This window comes from Salvelinus namaycush, chromosome 7, assembly GCF_016432855.1.
Source record: "Salvelinus namaycush isolate Seneca chromosome 7, SaNama_1.0, whole genome shotgun sequence".
NCBI classification, from domain to species: Eukaryota; Metazoa; Chordata; class Actinopteri; order Salmoniformes; family Salmonidae; genus Salvelinus; species Salvelinus namaycush.
Window position 1 is genome coordinate 24,158,403 of NC_052313.1, and position 22,909 is coordinate 24,181,311.

The window sequence follows — 22,909 nt, forward strand, 5'->3', positions numbered from 1 at the left end:
TCATTGAAAATAAGAATTTGTTCTTAACTGACTTGCCTAGTTAAATAAAGGTAAAAAAAAAAAACGGGTGTGGCTGAAATAGCCAAATCCACTCATTTGAATGGGTGTCCACATACTTTTGTATATTTAGTGTATCTATCAATCCGGTGCTGCAAAAAGATCTTTATAAAATGTGTTATGCTAAAATGTGGTTTCCTTGGTCTGTACTTTCCCTTCACAGAGCCAATGACTGCCTGTCTTTCTCTAGTACAGCAGCATTACGACTGAAATGTCTGACATGACGGTTCTCATTGAAAATGTGATGGAGTGAAATAGGTTTCATGACAGCACGAAATGCCATTACCCATGTTCAACTGAATGTGCCATCTTCACTTTCTATTTGTGAATGTGAAGTGAATAGGGCTTAGGCTGCCTTCTGGCCCATACGACCAAGGTGTAATGGGGTGCTCTTCTCATTATGAATACAGTATAAATTAAAACTGTCTTGTACAGTACAAATCACAACAAGATGCCCGACATCTAGTTATTGTTATTCTTAATGTGTTATTTTTTATTATTACTTTTTATTTTAGCCTACTTGGTAAATGTTTTCTTCTTCTTGAACTGCACTGTAGGTTAAGGGCTTGTAAGTAAGCATTTCACGGTAAAGTCTACACTTGTTGTATTCGGCGCACGTGGAAAATACATTTTGATTTGATTTTACATAACTAGGGATAACGTCAATTTTTACAGTTGGACTTTTGCCTATGTAGATACATTGAAACAATGCACTCTATTTATTTAGACTATAAATACAAATGTTGCACAAATCCATTGAGAAAGTGGAAGAAGCTTTGGATGGTGGGGGTGGAGGATGAATGATGCCATTCATCATCTTGGGACTTTTTGGGGGGGAACAGCTCTATGATATTTCCTTCATGCTACAAAAACTGACCGGGAGAGGGGATTTTTGCATGCGCTACAGACGGCTATATCGGTCCTCTAATACAGGGCCAGTAAAGGCCCAGCGCATTACTTTTGTGGTGGGGAAAAATTCCCAAAGTAAAATGATATCTATTTTTTATTCAGATTTTTCACCTACTTCCTGCGACTATGGATATACAGGTCTATAATCTCTACAGACTGTAACTGTACTGTGAAGAGGTAAAGAAAACGCTTCTCTATGGTTATCTTGTTCTGCTCTTTTAGGGTGATAGATCAGAGAGGCTGTAAAACATACATTTTTATTTTTTCAGAGGCTGTAAGAGAGAAGGAACTTTCCAAAGTGATTGTGAGTGACAGAATCCCCAGTGGAGGGAGTGCCTGAGAATACCCTGGTTGTAGGTTTTGCTTTTAAACTATGAATAACTATAGCTGGGAATACCAGGGTATTCTGACAAATTTACCAGCCACTTTCCCCTTGCCACTGTCAGCATTCTCTGAAACATCACTGTCCCCTAGTGGACAAAATTATACTTTTAGCGTTTTCAGTCAACCCAGTACATCGCGGCTGCTGTAGAGGGCAGAAGTACAGTTTTTTTGCAGTTGTGTGTACTGTGTACAATACATTGAAGGAAGAAACACCCCGGCTGAGGAAAATGGCCGATGTAGAGATGGATATCGCGTCTAGCAGAATGAATAACGGAAACGAGCACGTGTAAGACATTTTAGAAGATTAGACGACCATGCAACTTATTTGTAGTACTTTCACCCGATTCAGTGCTTTTGGCAAGTCGACGTTGTCGTCGGTGCATCTGTTTTCTGCAGCGTTGAAACAGTATCAGGCTAGCTAAATAGAGCTAGCCTGCTAACTCTTAGCTAGCCCAATGTTCGAAAGGGTTTGCTGACATGTTAAAATGTTTTCTATAGTGAAACCATACCATAAACCAATCAAACCCGAGTGTCCTAACATGCAACTTAACATTCTAGTTAACTCGCTAACTATCTGGCTAGCAATGCTTATTGCATACGTAGCTAAGAAGCTAACGTAGCAAGCTAGCCATTGTTTGCTACAGTAGCTTGCTAGCGGTCAGCTAACTAGCTGACTTGGCGGTCAAGTCGGGAAGCAAGGATAGCTAGCAGTTACATATTTTGTTTGTTGTGTTAAGTCATATTTTGGACAATTCATGTTGTAGCTAGCCAAGTTACAAAAAATTGGTTTGGTTTAAATTATATATTTTACCAATCTTTGTACCTTAGGAAAGAAGATTTGGAGAGCCATGACAAGAGTGGGAGTGAGGAGGAGAGTGGTGAGAATTCAGAAGAAGAGCGGGAGGAGAAAGAAGTCGGAGAGGGGGAAGCAGAAACTAACGGAGAAAAGACAGCGAATGTGTCCAAACATCACAGCAGTGGCAGCAAACACAAGAAGAAGAAACACAAACACCGCAGCAAGCACAAAAAACACAAGCACGCGTCCGAAGAGGACAAGGATCGAAAGCGCAAACATCGACACAAACACAAGAAACACAAACGTAAAGATGGGTCTTCTTCTTCTGCCCCTGGCATCAACAGCGCCTCCAGCCAGAGAAAGACTCACATCTCCCCTTCATCTGACGACAAGGCCTTATTGGAGGAGTTGGAGAAACAGAGGGCCATGATTAAAGCTGAGCTGGACAGCCAGGTGATGGAAGGGGGTAAGGTGCAGTCAGGCATGGGCCTCATCCTACAGGGTTATAACTCTGGCTCTGAGGAGGGAGACGGAGAGGGCAGGGTCCGGAACGGGGAGCAGCGTCAGAAGGGCAGCATGGGGAAACCCCCCTCCCCCAGGGGTAGGAGTGGTAAAGCCAGACGGGACTCCACAGAAGCCAGCAAGTCCAGCTCTAAGCGCCACAGTCGGAGCAAGTCCAAGGAGAGGACAGGCAAGGAATCCAAGTCGGACAAAACAACCAAAGGCAGCAAAGACGTGGCCACCAAAGGCCGTGGCCGCAGCAAATCAAAAGAGAGGAAGCGTTCCCAAAGCGGGGGAAGGTCCAAAGAGAGAAACAAGAAGTCTCCTTCCCCCTCCAGCAGGAGAGCAGAGCAGAGGAGCGTCCGCTCAGTCAAACGCTCTTCGCCCCAGCCTGACGACAGACCAAACACGGAGCGTGGCAGCCGGAGGTCCAGATCACGGGAGCGTCCAGGGCGGTCGGAGTCAGAAAGAGAGCGAGACAAGAGGCCGACAAAGTCACCTTCCAAGGATGCTTCGTCAGGGAAAGAGAACCGCTCTCCCCACAGGCGAGGAGGAGTGCCCATTAGCCCCTCGAGGAGACGCAGCGCCTCCCCACGCCCCACCAGAGACTCCCAGCAGGCATCCGCTTCAGCCTCCACCTCCAAACAGGGCTCTCCTTCCAGATCAGCCAGGTCCCCAGCAAGGAGAGGCCGCAGTCGCTCCCCAGATGCCAGGAGGAGGGATGCTGACAGACAGGGCTCCTCACCACTCCGGTCTGTTTACTATGGATTAACCTGCAGTCCACCCCCTTATTGTCCTATACCAAACAACAGTAGTGGTCTGTACATGGCATGGGCAACTATTTGAGGGCGCATACTGTTTTAGGATGGGGCATTAAGAATGTGCTGCTATCCACCACTGATCTTCTAAACTTTATATTCTCTCCCACAGAAAGCGAATACGTCCAGAAGCAGGGCCAGGGGGTAGAGCGAGGTCACGGGAGACCAGCCCCAGAGGTGCTCCCCAACGTCGCAGGATGAGCCGCTCACCCTTCAGAAGAAGGTCCCCCTCGCCCTTCCGGAGACGGAGCAGGTCTCCAATGAGACGCAGGTGAGATGGGACAAGCTGAAACTTGTGGATGTGCTGAGCCAAATTAAATCTGCAGGGGCTTCTTCAAGCCTCCAGAAATTAAGATGATGCCTGTAAATAATTGCTTTTGCAAAAGCTAACATGCTGACCACACGGCCTGCGTCGCGTGTACTGCAAAATAAATGTACACATACATGTTATTCAATCTTTGCACCCACACTGCTTGCGCGTGCCAACGAGCGTCTGCGTTGCCAAGCGCTAAAATAGAAGTCAGTTCTATTTGTGAAGCTGAACGCGGTGCAAGTCCTGCCTCTCCCATCTCCTCATTGGTTTATAGAAGCAAATACCTACATGCCATCTTGTCATTGGTTATACCCACATGGGTGATTAAAAAATGAACTTCGGTCAGTATGTCGTGGTAATACACCTATGAAAGTTAGATGCCAATCGCCATATAAAGTCCAAAGAAGAAAAAGCCTGGAAGGAGGAGAGATGACTAGAAACGATTTGATTGACTGTTTTACAGTTGAAGTCAGAAGTTTACATACACTTAACATTTTTCAACCACTCCACAAATTTCTTGTTAACAAACTATAGTTTTGGCAAGTCGGTTAGGACATCTACTTTGTGCATGACACAAGTAATTCTTCCAACAATTGTTTACAGACAGATTATTTCACTTATGATTCACTCTATCATAATTCCAGTGGGTCAGAAGTTTACATACACTAAGTTGACTGTGCCTTTAAACAGCTTGGAAAATTCCAGAAAATTATGTCATGGCTTTAGAAGCTTCTGATAGGCTAATTGACATAATTTGAGTAAATTGGAGGTGTACCTGTGGATATATTTCAAGGCCTACCTTCAAACTCAGTGCCTCTTTGCTTGACATCATGGGAAGATCAAAAGAAATCAACCAAGAACTCAGAAAATGTTTGTAGACTTCCACAAGTCTGGTTCATCCTTGGGCGCAATTTCCAAATGCCTGAAGGTACCACGTTCATCTGTACAATCAAGTATAAACACCATGGGACCACGGAGCCGTCATACCGCTCAGGAAGGAGACGCGTTCTGTCTCCTAGAGATGAACATACTTTGGTGCGACAAGTGCAAATCAATCCCAGAACAACAGCAAAGAACCTTGTGAAGATGCTAGAGGAAACCGGTACAAAAGTATCTATAGCCACAGTAAAACAAGTCCTATATCGACAACCTGAAAGACCGTTCAGCAGGGAAGAAGCCACCGCTCCAGAACCGCCATAAAAAGCCAGACTACGCTTTGCAACTGCACATGGGGACAAAGATCATATTTTTTGGAGAAATGTCCTCTGTCTGAAACAAAAATAGAACTGTTTGGTCATAATGACCATAGTTATGTTTGGAGAAAAAGGGGGAGGCTTGCAAGCCGAAGAACACCATCCCAACTGTGAAGCACGGGGGTTGCAGCATCATGTTGTTGAGGTGCTTTGCTGCAGGAGGGACTGGTGCACTTCACAAAATAGATGGCATCATGAGGATGGAAAATTATGTGTATATATTGAAGCAACATCTCAAGACATCAGTCAGGAAGCTAAAGCTTGGTCGCAAATGGGTCTTCCAAATGGACAATGACCCCAAGCATACTTACAAAGTTGTGGCAAAATGGCTTAAGGACAACAAAGTCAAGGTATTGGAGTGGCCATCACAAAGCCCTGACCTCAATCCTATAGAAAATTTGTGGGCAGAACTGGAAAAAGTGTGTGTGAGCAAGGAGGCCTACAAACCTGACTTAGTTACACCAGTTCTGTCAGGAGGAATGGGACACAATTCACCCAATTTATTGTGGGAAGCTTGAGGAAGGCTACCCAAAACGTTTGACCCAAGTTGAACAATTTAAAGGCAATGCTACCAAATACTAATTGAGTGTATGTATACTTATGATTAACTGGGAATGTGATGAAATAAATAAAAGCTGAAATAAATCATTCTCTATTCTGACATTTCACATTCTTAAAATAGTGGTGATCCTATCTGACCTAAAACAGGGATTTTTTACTCTGATTAAATATCAGGAATTGTGAAAAACTGAGTTTAAATGTATTTGGCTATGGTGTATGTAAACTTCAACTGTATGTGTGGATTAATTGTCGGAGTAGAGGACCTTGTGCATTTCAGGTAAAATAACAACTCAACGTTTATATCCAAGGACAAATTAGCTAGCAACAGCAAGCTAGCTAAATAGGACAAATTAGCTTGCAACTGCAAGCTAGCTAGCCATAAATGTTTAATGCTTTTCGACCTGTCCCCAAATTAATATAATTGGTTCAGAGTTTGTCTTGATATTTCAACCTGTGTGTCGTGATTGTGTTTGGTGTGGGGGGACAAAATCAATTTGCGCGTGTTCGTTTTGGGTACGGTGTAATGGGGATCCTAATAAAATACTAATAGTATAATATTGTATTACTTTTACAGATACTGGATATGTGTAGCTAGTTGCAATTATTGTCATCAAATAGGCAGGCAATGCTGTCTTAAATTCATGTTTTGAATATCCCTATATTTCTGTTATTACGGGGCGATCACTCTGTTATTAGGGCATCTGCGCAGGAGTCTCGGGGTAGATGAACCTGGCCTGAGTGCAATGGCAACCATGTAGTGTGCTATTACGGTTTAGTAAACGTTGTTAAACTGGAACCTTGTCGTTGTCATTTCGAGTTAACATTGGTAGCAGAGGATGGCTAATAACTACAATGTGCCACCTCGGTTCGACAAGAAGAGGTCGTATGAAAGATGGAAACAGGCTACTATTCTGGATGAGAAAAAGCAAGCACTTGCGGTGGTATTATCGCTCGAGGGAAGAGCGAGAGATACAGCACTGGAAATATCCGTTGAGGATTTGAACAAGGATGACGGTATTGGAACTTTGATTAGAGCACTGGATTCTGTGTTTCTTAAAGAAGAGAAAGACCGTGCCTACGAGTCATATTCAAAATTTGACAGTGTTACTAGAGATATTTCGGTTGCAATGACGGACTACATAATTGATTTCCAACAGAGGTACTATAGGATGCGCAAGTACGACATGGTTCTCCCGGATGCAGTGTTAGCTTTCAAGTTTCTAGATACTGCCTGTCTGGATGGTGGGGAGAAACAGTTGGCTTTGACTGCTTGTGCTGTGGTGACTTTTGCGTCAATGAAGTCGGCACTAAAAATACTTTTTGGTGAAAAGACGTCTGTCGCGCCAATAACAGATGGAATGCAAGTGAGTGATGCAGCATATTACACTGAGCAGCAGAGAAAAGGTGCCAACAAGTCACATACTCAAGACAACCAGAAGAGGGCGCCATTGCCCGGCACAAATCCACTAGACAAATATGGAAGGAGATCAAAATGGGCTATTTGTCAAAGCACTTACCATTGGGTTAAAGACTGTCCTCATAAAAATGAACAAGTTAAACTAACAGAGGAAAATGTATAGCGAGAGAGAAAATTGGTCAGACTAAGTGTCACCTTGAAACAGAGGTGATCCCTACAGATTTCCCCTTACTATTAAGCAAAGCTTCCGTCAAGAAGGCAGGGGCTGTACTAGACATAAATTACAAGGCAGTGATGTTTTAAACAACCAGTGACCCTTGAACTTACTACCTCAGGCCACTATTGTGTAAACATTTTAGACAAAGACATCACACAGTCCATGTAAAAATTAGATTCTGACGGACACAGAGCACATGGAGATTCTGACAGTCAGAGAGAACATGAACACAAAGGAAAAACGCAAAGTATTATTAAATACATGGACAGAGAAAGTGGTATTCTACATACAGCAACCGTCATTGGACGAGCAGGAAAAGCCAAAGGAAAACACCAGAACTGGTATAACTTGCAGTACTCTGAACCAGCTACACTTTCTGGTACAACAGGGTCAGCTGATCTGTCACTTGTAGATAATCTCAGAATTGAACCAATGGAAAATCGAGAAAAACAGGAATGACATTCAAAATGATGATGTACTTGAAACAAAGGACGTGTCATGTGACTCAGCTAAGCTAGATGAGCTCAGTAATTGGAGGGAAAATGGAGTGTTTGAGGAAGTCCAAGACATTGGCCAAAAATGTGTCTTAACAAGGTGGGTGTGTACCCTTAAAGAATCCTTAACTGGAATAGTGCCAAAAGCACATCTAGTGGCTAGAGGTTTTGAGGCGCTGGCTGCTAAAGAACTCCCAAAAGACTCGCTGACATGTGCCTCAGTCACTCAGATTGCTGATGACAGTGATCTGCCAGAAAAAATGGAACCTTCATTCCATAGACATCAAATCTGCATTTTTGCAGGGAACAGAGCTGTCAAGGGACATTTACATCTGACCTCCGCCTGAAGCAAAGAGGAAGGAACACTGTGGAAACTAAAAAAGTGTGTGTATGTCCTGGCAGATGCATCACTCTACTGGTACAACAAAGTCAAGGCAACAATGCTGAGTACAGGTGGAAACATGTCACAAGTGGATCCTGCAGTCTTCTATTGGCTTGATCAAGACTGCAATGTGACTGGAGTACTTGCCTGTCATGTTGATGACTTCATCTGGGGTGGCTCACAGACCTTTGCTACAACTGTGATTCCACACCTCAAAGCTGTTTTCCAGGTCGGCCGTGAGGGGCATGATAATTTTTATGTTGGCATAGAATTTATTACAGTTGATGGAACAATACTGATGCAACAGAGCTATATCAAGAATCTTCAACCTATCCACATGGATTCTTCAAGAGCCGTACAAAGGAATTCCCTTCTGTGGAATTGAAGCTGATCAATTGAGGTCAAAGATGGGTCAAATTTTATGGGTTGCTAGACATAGTAGACCTGATGTAATGTTTGATGGCTGCAACTTGGCATCCAACACAAAACACACCACTGTACAAACCATTCATGAGGCAAACAAAGTTGTTCGTAAACTGAAATCACAACAAGTGACTAAAGTTTCAGCATGTTGGAAAAGATGACTCTCTGAAACTAGTTGTCTTCAGTGATGCTTCCCTAGGGAACCTTACAGATGGAGGCACACAAGGTGGACATCTAATCGTGTAAAGGGGTGAAGGAGGAAGATTCTCATCTGTTGGCAGTCAAAAATGATCAGAAGGGTTGTCTGAAGCACAATTGCTGGAGAAACACTTGCTCTTGCGGATGGAATTGACAATGCTATCTTTCTTGCAACTCTGTTCTCAGAGCTTACCACTGGTAAGACAAAATGGCACATTCTACCTGTAGTTTGTGTCACTGACAACTACTTCTTAGTTGATGCTGGGAAGTCAACCAAGTCTGTCACAGAGAAAATACTTCGTCTTGAGATTAGCAGCATCAAGGAACTTATTCAAACACAGAGAATCCAGCGGATTCTGTGGTCGACCACAAAGGAACAGCTTGCTGACTGTCTGACTAAAAAGAGAGCATCCAGTCTTGTGCTCCTACAGGCTCACAGTAATGGAAAGTGGCAGCTTGAGTAATATAACTAAAAACTGTGTCACACAACCCATTTGTAATGGGGGACTTGAATAATACTTGGACATTTTAATTATGTTGATGTTTTGTGTGAGATTGTGAAGTTCATGTTAAGTATCCCTATATTTCTGTTATTACGGGGCTATCACTCTGTTATTAGGGCGCCTGCGCAGGCGTCTCGGGGTAGATGAACCTGGCCTGAGTGCAATGGCAAACATGTAGTGTGCTAATACGGTTGAGTAAACGTTGTTAAACTGGAACCTTGTCGTTGTGTCATTTCGAGTTAACACTGTCATGGTGGTGGTAAGATGGTTTCCTTACAGATTCTGTCTGGTTCTAGTGATGAAGCTTTGGTAATGTTGGAGTATGAGGCTCATAGGCCAAGGTTTTCTAAATATTTCCTATGTTGTGCGCTGCAGGTCGCCGGAGAGAGACAGATACGGCCGTCTCAGACAGTACGGCCGGCGCTCCAACTCCCGGGACCGGGACAGGAGGAGGAGACATGGCCGGGACGAGGACAAGTTCAAGGGTAGCCTCTCTGAGGGCATGAAGGCCGACAAGGAGTCCTCCGAGGAGGAAGTGTGAGTAGAGGGTGAACACCCACACACAAACAGACAAATGCTACACTCTGCAATATGGTAATTATCTGGGTGATTGTGTGTTTTTGTAAGTGGGTTAATTTTGTTACCAGGCTTGAGGACTTTGACGGTGAGGAGGTGGATGAAGAGGCCATCATAGAGCAGCGCCGGCAGCAGCGCCTGGCTATCGTCCAGGTCCGTTCCCCGTCCCTCATCCAGGGCTCCAGACTAACATTTCCCCCTGGTGACTTTTTCAGTTTGTGGCACCAGCCCATGATTGGTCGCCCCCCCCCCCCAAAATAAATAAATAAATTGTGGCATCACGCAATAGAAACATGAAGTAATCACTTATAAAGTATTTCTCAGTGCTTTATTAAGAGGTCTAATAGACTACTTAGATGGTATTACAGAAATAAGTTGTTTCATCTAACACGTCCATGCAGGAATGCATGAATCGAGATATATTTTGATGTGCAACCTAGTCCAGTGATTTTCACGAGTTATATTTTACTGTTAAAACAGGACTCCAGAATTTTATTGTGTTCAACAGAGATGTATTTGACTACGTAGACTCATTTATTTGGCGCTAAATGACCAAGTGGAGACTCAAACGCATTAGCTAGATTGCTAACTCTAAACATAATTGGTGTCCACGGGCCCATAAAAATTTGTAGTCTTCAATTCATTTCTCATTAACAGCCTTAAGTTTTAAAACGTCTGAAATTCAGTTTGCAGAGGTCTTAAAAAATGTGACGGAGATGACTTCAGTGTTTCTGTTATATTGTGACGGTGCTGCCTAATTGTTCCACCGCGGCAGAAAAAACATCAAATAATACTTGAGACCCACTTCCTAGGTTTTCGAGAGCTATCCAGCCGTGTGCACATTAGGGCTGACCCCATTTAATTGACTGTTTGGTCGATAGGCTTTTGGTGTACCAATCATACCAACAGGTGTAGTAGACCTTACCATGAAATGCTTACTTACAAGCCCGTATTCAACAGTGCAGTTCAAGAAGAGTTTAGTTTATTTGGTAAATATTTTCTTAAATAACATAACAATAACGAGGCTATATACAGGGTACCAGTACCGAGTAGGGGTGAAGTGACTATGCATAGATAATAAACGGCGAGTAGCAGCAGTGTACAAAGCAAATGGGGGGGGTCGTCAATGTAATAGTCCAGTGGCCATTTGAATAATTGTTGAGCAGTCTTATGGCTTGGGGGTAGAAGCTGTTAAGGAGCCTTTTTGGTCCCAGACTTGGCCTTTTGGTACCGCTTGCCGTACAGTAGCAGAGAAAACAGTCTATGACTTGGGTGACTCAAGTCTGACAATTTTATGGGCTTTTCTCTGACACCGCCTATTATATATGTCCTGGATTGCTGGAAGCTTGGCCCCAGTGATGTACTGCGCCGTACGCACAACCCTCTAGCGTCTTGCGGTCGGATGCCAAGCAGCCAGTCAAGATGCGCTCAATGGTGAAGCTGTTGAACTATTTGAGGATCTGAGTGCCAATGCCAAATATTTTTAGCCTCCTGAGGGGAAGAGGTGTTGTCGTGCCCTCTTCATGACTGTGTTGATGTGATTGGACCATGATAGCTCCTTAGTGATGTGGACATCGAGGAACTTGAAGCTCTCGACCTGCTCCACTACAGCCCAGTTGATGTGAATGGGGGCATGCTCGGCTCTCCATTTCTTGTAGTCCACGATCAGCTCCTTTATCATGCTGACGTTGAGAGGTCTCTGACCTCCCTTTAGACTCTCATCCTCGTCGGTGATCAGGCCTACCACCGTAATGTGGTCTGCAAACTTAATGATGGTGTTGGAGTCGTGGGTGAACGGAGTACAGGAGGGGACTTAGCACGCACCCCTGAAGGTCCCCCGTGTTGAGGGTCAGCGTTGCGAATGTGTTGTTGCCTACCCTCACCACCTGGGGTCGGCCCATCAGGAAGGCCAGGATCCAGTTGCAGAGGGAGGTGTTTAGTCCCAGGGTCCTTAGCTTAGTGATGATCTTGGATGGCACGCTGGTGTTTAACACTGAGCTGTAATCAGTGAACAGCATTCTCACGTAGGTGTACCTTTTGTTCAGGTGCGAAAGGGTAGTGTGGAATGCAATAGATTGTGTCATCTGTGGATCTGTTGGGGCGGTATGTGAATTGGAGTGGGTCCAGGGCGATAGTCATTTAGAAAGGTAGGAGCCGGTGTAGTAGGAGCCGGTGTAGTAGGATTCGATCTTAGTCCACTATTGATGGTTCGTTGGATGGCGTAGCAGAATTTTTTTATAAGCGGCAGGATTTGTATCCCGTTCCTTGAAAGCGGCAGCTCTAACCAACTCTAGTCCGGAACCTGCTGGTTTTCTGTTCTACCTGACAACTAATTGCACCAACCTGATGTCCCGCGTCTTAGTCAGTCCCTGATTAGAGGGAACATTGAAAAAACGCAATGTAATTGGCTCCGAGGTCCAGAGCTGAGTTTGAAGGGCCGAGGCCAATATGCACACACAAAAAAACATGCAGGCAAATTAATCTCTGAAGAGCCAAAAATCTATCTGATTACTCTGGATCGTATTATGACACATCAAAATATCCATCATGCATTCTCTGAACATGTTAGATGAAAGAGCTAACTTCTTTCTTGTCTGTCTTGGCAGTGAAAAGAGTCATTCTAGAGCCCTCCTGGTTTAGCTGACTTGCGTCAAAGTATAGTCATTTGATACCTGATTCACTAAATGAGGGAATTATTTTATTAGACTTTTTGGTTGTAGACTAATGTTCTAATGTAATAGCATAGCACCTCGAAGAGAGCTACTGGGTGTATATGCTTCTGTTCCAGCCCTACTCTAACACACCAGATTCTACAAATCAACTGCTCAACGGGATGAGTTTTATACAGTAACAGTGCCGTATATTTGACTTTAATGAATTTTTTCACGGTGATATCGTTATAGTATTGAGTATCAAAAGCCGGTATTGGTATCGAAGACAAAATTCTGAACACTTCGTGTTTTTTGATCTGGCTAATGATTAGCTCTTTGTGGTAGTCAAACAAATGCCGATGGGAAACCCCCTGCTTCAGCCAGCTATAGCCTAGCCACTATACTACTATATCCGTTAGGCTCCAGGAGAATGCTCATTGCTAAAATAGCACACCTGCCTGCTAATATGAGCCATGTAGGCAATAGACTCAGGTGAAAGAGCTAGCCCTAAAAACGCTAATTTTTGCCAACATGGGCGCATTTCTGTAAAGGAATATTTGCAGGTGTGTGGCTCACGCAGACCTCAAAATTGGTATGAATTGGCATTCCAAGTGGCATTAAAAAGGTTGTAAATTCAACTTCATGTAACCTGCAGATACCATGATTAATCTTATCTTTACAGGAATCATGAGGATAATGTTTGATTGTTTGACCAAATCATGGTTTTAGCTCCTTAAAAATAAAATTACGTTTGGAGTGAGGTGACCATGTAAAATGGGCAGCTCGCACAGATGCGGCCAAATACAAGTCGCAAAATGAGACTAAATGGTTAGGTCTGGAGCCCTGATCATCACAACTGCTGTTGAACTGTCCATAGCTGTTGCAGGGATCCCCAGCCCAGTGTTTCATATTTGGCTACTACTCCAATATAGGATGTTTTCTGATTTGCCTTTTCATTATTGAAATTGACCCACATCGAAACCAATATCTTATTTTTCCTTAATTCCATTGTTGTGACCACTCTATACCTGGCACTACCTCTCTCTCCCTGTGCAGAAATACCGTGGCGGCAACGAGGACAGCATGGCGTCCATGGCGTCGGAGCCCAGCAGCCCGCAGAGCAGCACGCGGAGCCGCTCGCCCTCGCCAGACGATGTCCTGGAGCGTGTGGCGGCCGACGTCAAGGAGTACGAGCTGGAGAACCTGGACACGTTTGAGGAGAACATCAAGGCCAAGCAAGGCCTCATCACGCAGGAGAAGGACGGTGAGTAAAGGGATTCAGGCTGGGAGAAAAGAAAGTAGTGCACTATATAGGGAAAAGGGTACCATTTGGTCTGCTCTGTATTGTCGTCTCAAGATATTCCATAGCTCATATGCAATGTACAATCTGGGTGGGTCATCTTGGTGATAACCTTTTAGGTTTTTGGTTTATTTTGAAGTTTACAGGTGTTCTTTAGTAATACAGGTTGTTTGCTGAATGTGCCCTCATTAGCAGTAACTGTGGCCGTGACTAGACTTGATAGTTCATACAGCTTTAGTATTCTGATCATAGAGTTCTGATCATGGAATGTATCTTCAACTATATTTTAAATGTGCGTACCGTGTCCACAGTGTGTCTGGATTCCCTTTTCCCACGCTATATTCAAATGCCTGTATGATTATACGAACGGTGGAATAGTCTAAATAGGATAACAACACAACAAAAACTGATGACAGAAGCTATCTAGCCAGCTAACCTCTCGCTAGCTAGCAATCAATGCTAAAGGGATTACAAATGGGTCTATATAACTTTAGCCAACTTTTTATATTTATTTATTTATTGGCTAGCATTTTTGAGGGAGCAAACACATTCCTCTCACACTAGGAACGTATTTCCTCCAACTTTATAATGAAAAGATGCCTCTTGATCCCAAAACACACGTTTTCTGGAGACTTTTGGAAGGAGTGTTGATGACGTTGCCCACTGTATGCGCTTTCGATAGCCTGATTGCATATAGACTGAGGAGAAATCCACACACAATGTATCCCAGACCACCTCCCTGACCATCTGGTCAGCCAGATCTGAACAAAATCGGACCCGCAAAACACCAGTCTCAACATCAACAGTGAAGAGGCGACTCCGGGATGCTGGCCTTCTAGGCAGAGTTGCAAAGAAAAAGCCATATCTCAAACTGGCCAATGATGTCCTGTGTCTGTGTTCTTTTGCACAGTGTCTGTGTTCTTTTACCCATCTTAATCTTTTCTTTTTATTGGCCAGTCTGAGATATGGCTTTTTCTTTGCAATTCTGCCTAGAAGGCCAGCATCCCGGAGTCGCCTCTTCACTGTTGACGTTGAGACTGCAGTTTTGCGAGTACTATTTAATGAAGCTGCCAGTTGAGAACTTGTGAGGCGTCTGTTTCTCAAACTAGACACTCTAATGTACTTGTCCTCTTGCTCAGTTGTGCACCAGGGCCTCCCACTCCTCTTTCTATTCTGGTTAGTGCCAGTTTGTGCTGTTCTGTGAAGGGAGTAGTACACAGCGTTGTATGAGATCTTCAGTTTCTTGGCAATTTCTCGCATGGAATAGCCTTAATTTCTCAGAACAAGAATAGACTGACGAGTTTCCGAAGAAAGGTCTTTGTTTCTAGCCATTTTGAGCCTGTAATCGAACCCACAAATGCTTATGCTCCAGATACTCAACTAGTCTAAAGGCCAGTTTTATTGCTTCTTTAATTAGCAAAACAGTTTTCAACTGTGCTAACATAATTGGTAAAGGGTTTTCTAATAATCAATTAGCCTTTTTAAAATTATGAACTTGGATTAGCTAAAACAATGTGCCATTGGAACACAGGAGTGATGGTTGCTGATAATGGGCCTCTGTACGCCTATGTAGATATTCCATTAAAAATTAGCTGTTTCCAGCTACAATAGTAATTTACAACTTTAACAATATCTACACTGTATTTCTGATCATTTTGATGTTATTTTAATGGACAAAAAATGTGCTTTTCAAAAACAAGGACATTTCTAAGTGACCCCAAACGTTTTAATGGTAGTGTAACTATTCAGACCCTTTACTCAGTACTTTGTCGAAGCACCTTTGGCAGAAATTACAGCCTCGTCTTTTTAGGTGTATAGGGTACAAGCTTGGCACACCTGTATTTACGGAGTTTCTCCCATTCTCTGCAGATCCTCTCAAGCTCTGTCAGGTTAGATGAGGAGTGTCGCTGCGCAGCTATTTTCAGGTCTCTCCAGAGATGTTCGATCAGGTTCAAGTCCGGGCTCTGGCTGGGCCACTCAAGGACATTAGGAGACTTGTCCTGAAGCCACTCCTGTGTTGTCTTGGCTGTGTACTTAAGGTTGTTGTCCTGTTGGAAGGTGAACCTTTGCCCCAGTCTGAGGTCCTGAGCGCTCTGGAGCAGATTTTCATCAAGGATCTCTGTACTTTGCTCCGTTCATCTTTCCCTCAATCCTGACAAGTCTCCCTGTCCCTGCCGCTGAAAAACATCCCCACAGCATGATGCTGCCACCACCATGCTTCACCGTAGGGATGATGCCAGGTTTCCTCCAAATGTGACGCTTGGCATTCAGGCTGAATAGTTAAATCTTGGTTTCTTCAGACCAGAGAATCTTGTTTCTCATGGTCTGAGTCCTTTAGGTGCCTTTTGGAAAACTCAAGCGGGCTATCATGTGACTTTTACTGAGGAGTTGCTTCTGTCTGGCTACTCAACCATAAAGGCCTGATTGGTGGAGTGTTGCAGAGATTTGTCCCCTTCTGGATGTTCTCCCATCTCCACAGAGGAACTCTTGAGCTCAGAGTGACCATGGGGTTCTTGATCACCTCCCTGACCATTCCCTTCTGCCCCAATTGCTCCGTTTGGCCGGGTGGCCAGCTCTAGGAAGAGTGTTGGTTCCAAACTTCTTCAATTTTAAGAATGATGGAGGCCACTGTGTTCTTGGGGACCTTCAATGTTGCAGAAATGTTTTGTGCCTCAACACAATCCTGTCTCGGAGCTCTACGGACAATTCCTTGACCTCATGGCTTGATTTTTGCTCTGACATGCACTGTCAACTGTGGGACCTTATATAGACAGGTGTGTGCCTTTTCAAATCATGTCCAATCAATTGAATTTACCACAGGTGGACTCCACTCAAGTTGTAGAAACATCTCAAGGATAGTCAATGGAAACAGGATGCACCTGATCTCAATTTCGAGTCTCATAGCAAAGGGTATTTCTGTTTTTATTTTGTAATCATTTGCAAAAATGTCAAACCTGTTTTTGATTTGCCATTATGGGGTATTGTGTGTAGATTGAGGATTTTTTCAAATCCATTTTAGAATAAGGATGTAACAAAATGTGGAAGAAGGGGTCTGAATACTTTCCGAATGCCCTGTAAGTGTCAAGTGTAGACACCGCCTTTGTGGCATACTGGGCTGTGTAATCTCATGTTTCCTCCCTTCCCCTTCCTCCAGGGCCCCTCTCTTATAAGGTGTGCTGGCATTGACAGGGGATACAGCGCAATGGCTCTCTCTCATGTTTGACACCTTTGTCTCGTGTGGTAGAAAGTTGCAACGTGGTGACGTTACACATATGACTAACATTGACCAAATGCGGAGTGGTAAATTAGTCTGGTTCCCCAGTGGTCATTCATTTCACGTCATATTTTTGGGCCATAACATGTGCCGGTTGAAGCATGTTTCTGTTAAGTGTACTAAATCTCTCGTTTCCTCCCTCTGTCTGTCAGGACCCAAAAAGCCCTCGGCCCCTGATATGTTTACGGAGTCGGACGTCATGTTTGAAGCAGCCATTGATGTAAGTCTTACAGGAGCCACACTCCCCTCCACTGATCTCCAGCCATGTTTATATCTCTGATCTTTAGAGTGCTACTCTGGACGAAACATGCAAGTCCATGAGTGATCTGTCTGTGGCAGTAGTTCATTATGCGAGTGTGGTTGAATGTTTGGTCATGTTGATCTACACAGAGTGCCAGGATGAGAGCAGCAGGTGTTGGGGGGAAGGACTTCAAAGAGAACCCCAACCTCCGGGACAACTGGACCGATGCAGAGGGTTACTACCGTAAGTGCCCTTGACTGGACACACTGTTACAGATGTTACGAATTCATCGATGAAAGGCTGCTGAGCTTTTCGCTCTCTCAATCATCCATGTTTGCAAACAGTCCATGTAGTCTTAGTATTCCACTGTGTATGAGTGCAGTCCTTTTGATTTCACTATTGGTTAATACTGTTATTTGAGGCCTAGTAACTGGACATTTCATTGAGGAAATAACCAAGACTTTCTAAACATGGCCCTCGTGTCTATCCTACTGTGTGTTAGGCGTGAACATCGGGGAGACGCTGGACAAGCGCTACGACGTGTACGGCTACACAGGCCAGGGAATGTTCAGCAACGTGATCAGGGGCAGGGACACGGCCCGCGCCGGACAGGATGTGGCCGTCAAGATCATCCGCAACAACGAGCTCATGTAGGTCCTCGGGCAGGCAGCCTCAAGGACTCAAATGGCACCCCGTTCCCTGTATAGTGCACTACTTTTGACCAGGAGTCTGGTCAAAAGTTGTGCACTATGTAGGTATGTAAGGTGAACGAGCTAATTAGTCGCTCCGGATCAGAGTGTCTGTTAAAGGACTAATGGAGCCATTTGGGACTCATCCTGGTTCGCTGATGGTTAGGGGAACATATTGCCTTCGCCACCCATACATTTGAATGTGCCCTCTCATTAGAAGTATTCTAGCTACGTCTATGTGGAGCGTCCAGGGCTTTTTTGGAAAATAGATATTTACCTCAACCTACCTGGATAAATAAACCAATAGATGCTGACCTTGCTGATTTTGTGTTTTGGGTCTCCAGGCAGAAGACTGGCCTGAAGGAGTTGGAGTTCCTCAAGAGGCTCAACGACGCCGACCCAGACGACAAATTCCACTGCTTGCGCCTCTTCAGACACTTCTACCACAAGCAGCACCTGTGTCTGGTGTTCGAGCCCCTCAGGTACTAACTGGGAGACTACCACTACTGCACTGTGGCAGTAGTGGGAAATAGCAACCTATTCCCTTTACTACTGCTCAACATTTGTGCACTATAGGGAATAGGGTGTCATTTCAGACGCACCCCATGTCCTCAGTGGCAGGATACACCACGATGTGTTTGTCATCTAGCATACTTCTTCTAACTCATGTCTCTAACTCATGTCTCTCTGTGAAATGTGTGTCTCAGTATGAACCTGCGCGAGGTGCTGAAGAAGTACGGTAAGGACGTGGGCCTTCACATCAAGGCTGTCCGCTCCTACACCCAGCAGCTCTTCCTGGCACTCAAACTCCTCAAACGTTGCAGCATCCTCCACGCTGACATCAAGCCTGACAACATCCTGGTACGAGGCCCATACTATCATTATCATCACATGACTGTTACAACTGCACTGAGGCCGGGTCGTGTTCAAAGGCACAAAATGGAAGAAAGAGGACTGAAACTGGGAGAGACTACCTGGATTTGTCCAATAAAAACCACTTGTTTTCGCTTTGCGTTGAAAAATGTATTGAAGCGTTTTGCGATACTGTGCCGTAATCAATAAGACCGTGGCCTGAAGGTCCCATCTAACAGTGTCTGTTTCTCTATCTCTCCCCTACAAGGTGAACGAGTCGAAGACCATCTTGAAACTCTGCGATTTTGGCTCGGCGTCCCATGTGGCAGACAACGACATCACGCCGTACCTCGTCAGCAGATTCTACAGAGCTCCAGAAATCAGTACATTTTACTTTGAGATTGTTTGCTTATAACGGTTTAGCTGTAATAGAGCTCTATTTTTGTCCCTGCTTGAATCACAGTCCTCATGATGTCTCTCTCTGTCACAGTCATTGGGAAGCCGTACGACTACAGCATAGACATGTGGTCAGTGGGCTGCACGCTGTACGAACTCTACACCGGCAAGATCCTTTTCCCCGGCTCCTCCAACAACCACATGATCAAACTGGCCATGGACCTCAAGGGCAAGATGCCCAACAAGGTAAACTGTCCACATTACTGGACCTGGCTGGTCTCTCCTAGCCTTAGTCTCTCTCTCTGTTAGATTTTGACAGGAAGTCATAACCTGGGGCATTGTACACTGTGCTGTAGCATACAGATGATGTAATGGTTATTTTGTTCTCAGATGATCCGGAAAGGCCTGTTCAAAGACCAGCACTTTGATCAGAACCTCAACTTCCTCTACATTGAAGTAGACAAAGTGACCGAAAGGGTTCGTATATATGTTCTACTTTTCACCTTCTCAGTTGTCGGGGAAATTATATAAGAAATGGGTTAAAAACAGCTAGATTTGCTGGGCTAGTCATAGGCTCATTCAGATGCTTCATATTTTTTGAATAGTTTCTCACTGTGGTCCTCTGTAGCTCGGTAGTGCATGGCTCCAGGATACTGGGTTTGAACCCCGGGACCACCTGTATGTAAAATGTATGCTTAAAAGCATCTGCTAAATGGCATATATATATTTATTTGTTTCCCTCCATCTCTCCCTCCACCCACTCCTTCTCCATCCTCACCCCACCTCCCTCCACACACCACAGGAGAAGGTAACAGTGATGAGCACCATCAACCCCACCAAGGACCTGCTGTGTGACATGGTGGGTTGCCAGCGGCTGCCCGAGGAGCAGAGGAAGAAGGTCCTGGTCCTAAAAGACCTGATCGACGGCACGCTGATGCTGGATCCAGCCAAACGCATCAGCATCAACCAGGCCCTGCAGCACCCCTTCATCCAGGAGAAGATCTGAACTCAGACCAGCCCAACCATCAACCAGGCCCTGCAGCACCCCTTCATCCAGGAGAAGATCTGAACTCAGACGAGCCCAACCATCAACCAGGCCCTGCAGCACCCTTTGATCCAGGAGAAGATCTGAACTCAGACCAGCCCAACCATCAACCAGGCGAAGATCTGAACTCAGACCAGCCCAACCATCAGACAGGCCCTGCAGCACCCCCTTCATCCAGGAGAAGATCTGACCTCAAACCAGCCCAACCATCAACCAGACCAGCCTTGCCAGGTAGAAATACAAGACCAGACGCCCCATTGAGAATGTTATGGATAAATTGTTTCCCCTATTTTGATTATGATGGGTACGATAACCTGGTATGTTTTAATTGTAAATAAGTAAAATAGACATTCATGAAGAAGAAAAAATAATTTTGATTTATCATCATACACCCACCCCCCTCCGGCGGTGATGCAGCAGTTATGGACTATTTCTATTTAACTGGCATTGAAGTGAATGACATTAAAATAATAAAATTCTTGTAAACATGTCTAATGCATTGTCGAAGTACCTGAGTGTAGGTCGGTTTAGAAATGTGTGTTGTATACTAGTCGCATCAAGGAGATGCATCATCTTCAACTGTTAAATTTTTAATGATCACCAACATTGCTCATTCTGCGACTGTGCATGCTTTTGAATGTGCACCCCTTCGTTGTGCTCTAGATGTGTCTAGCATAAGCCTATGTACTGTTAATGCTCTCTGTAACCAGGTTTCCAGCCAACCTTTTTATGCGAGGAAAGTACACGTTGGATACAAAAACACTAGACAGGGTGGGATGTTTTTGTCGGTAAAATTCATTACGTGAGAAATGGCAGAAACATTTTTTTTTTTTTTTTTACAAAAATTTATATAATAACCAGTCACGCAATGATTGTCCTCCCACTACGACTCGAGAAAGCATGCAGTTAAATAGGCTACAGATAAAATAAGTTATGGTGAACTTCATAGGGGGGTGAAAGTGCACGGTGATGAGCTTGATGCTCCTTTCCTAATAAATATAGAGGGTCTTATTCTGGTGACATGATTGATGCTTGACTGCCGTTTGACAAATACAAATAATCTCACTTTTATCCATAATAATCTCATCATGTAGGTAGCCTACCCGCACTGTATCTGCAAGCTGTTGGCTAGAGCACACGTACTAAGACCAGAGCGGGCACATTCGCTATATAATGGTGCCGAAAACCATCAGTGGAGTTGAAAATGTGATGGAAACCAATTTAACTTATTCTGTACATTTAAATTAACTGCGCTACATCACGCTCAGCCTTTTATCTGGAACAAGTCATTTTGATGGAAATATCTCTTTTGGGGAAATGTGCATATTGTTTTTGTGGATTTTAGAATATTCACCAATTGGATGGTAACCTAGTGTGTGCGTAGCAGCATTGATGTCCCACATGATGGCACCACAATCCCCATTTCACAGGTCCCAGGCCTGTGCTTAAGGAATGGACTCAACAGTCGTACTGTACTCCCCTCGAACAATAAGACCGCTCCATTTCAAGGTCGGTCATTGTGTTATTTTACAGAACAGAGCAGCCCCACTGACTCCAACGGTTTCACATATTTCCTCCTCTCTCTCTGACACGGTCCTGGCTATAGGCTCTCAGATTTAAGTGCCTCCTGTATGAGCCTTGTGTGTAGAACACAGAACAATGCCGGCCTGTGAAAGCCGCCACCTCGTTCTCCTCCCATGTTGTATATATTCCATTGTTACCACTGTCTTTCTCCATGTTAAAGATGTTCATGTTTGATTTGTTTCTTTTCTCATTGAGGAAAAAAATCTTGTGATTTAAGCAAAGAACTGAGATGTGAAAAGAGCACCTTCAGTGCACCACCACTTTTAGTAATAAAATATTTCCTATTCAATATTGTCTTTGCTCTTCTGTTCTCAAGTATAATACTATACAAATGTACACCAGTGTAATTTTTCTATCTATTTCCTGAATTAAGGTAGCCTAGTGGTTAGAGCATTGGGCCAGTAACCGTAAGGTTGCTGGGTCGAATCCCTGAGCTGACAAGGTAAAAATCTGTCTTTCTAGGCTGTCATTGTAAATAAGAATTTGTTCTTAACTGATTTGCCTAGTTAAATAAAGAATAAAACAATTAAGCAATTCTAATTATTGATGGGGTTCTGTGGCTAAGGCAAATGGATAACTGGGTAGAGGGCATCCTTGTCTTCAGTGTAATTTCTAAGCAATACCTTGTTGACTTCCTCTGTAAGTTTGGATGTTGACTCAGGAAGATATTGAAAACGTGATCTCGCACTGATAGGTATCCCCATCTCTCTCCATTTACCAGTGAAGTTTTTTCCCTGAGAGCACCAACCTGGCCCCTGACTCCCCCTACCATTTGAGTCTGAGGCAGACTGAGGAGACATAGCTAGAGGCAGAGTCAAGAAGAGAAATGTCTTTCTAAAGGGGACTGGTCTTCAAAGCCAGAGAGCCCATCTCATGTGTCCAGTTGGGAAGATTTTTAGCTCTTCTCTTTGCTGAAATCTTCTGACGCTAGGTAGTAGGTACCCCTTTGAGAGTCCTCCATTTCCTCTCAGTGATTGCAGTGGTAAGAGCATTTAGGAAAGGGTCTAACCATCAAAGTCTTAATGTCCAGTGGAAAGGCAAAATGATGTGAATCCCGGCTTTACTTACGTCAAGG

At 44.2% G+C, this 22,909-nt stretch overlaps 1 protein-coding gene across 1 annotated transcript; it reads left to right on the forward strand.

The window, feature by feature from the left end:
- The first annotated feature begins 1,543 nt into the window (after positions 1 to 1,543).
- Positions 1,544 to 20,740, forward strand: LOC120051117 (serine/threonine-protein kinase PRP4 homolog). The gene is made up of 15 exons (XM_038997790.1): positions 1,544 to 1,636; positions 2,179 to 3,399; positions 3,578 to 3,736; positions 9,602 to 9,763; positions 9,874 to 9,955; positions 13,510 to 13,717; positions 17,180 to 17,247; positions 17,418 to 17,511; positions 17,771 to 17,918; positions 18,302 to 18,439; positions 18,665 to 18,818; positions 19,078 to 19,192; positions 19,300 to 19,451; positions 19,596 to 19,682; positions 20,008 to 20,740. Exons 1-15 carry the CDS (start codon positions 1,578 to 1,580, stop codon positions 20,209 to 20,211), a joined length of 3,051 nt encoding a protein of 1,016 aa, XP_038853718.1. The 5' UTR covers positions 1,544 to 1,577; the 3' UTR covers positions 20,212 to 20,740.
- Positions 20,741 to 22,909: the final 2,169 nt, after the last annotated feature.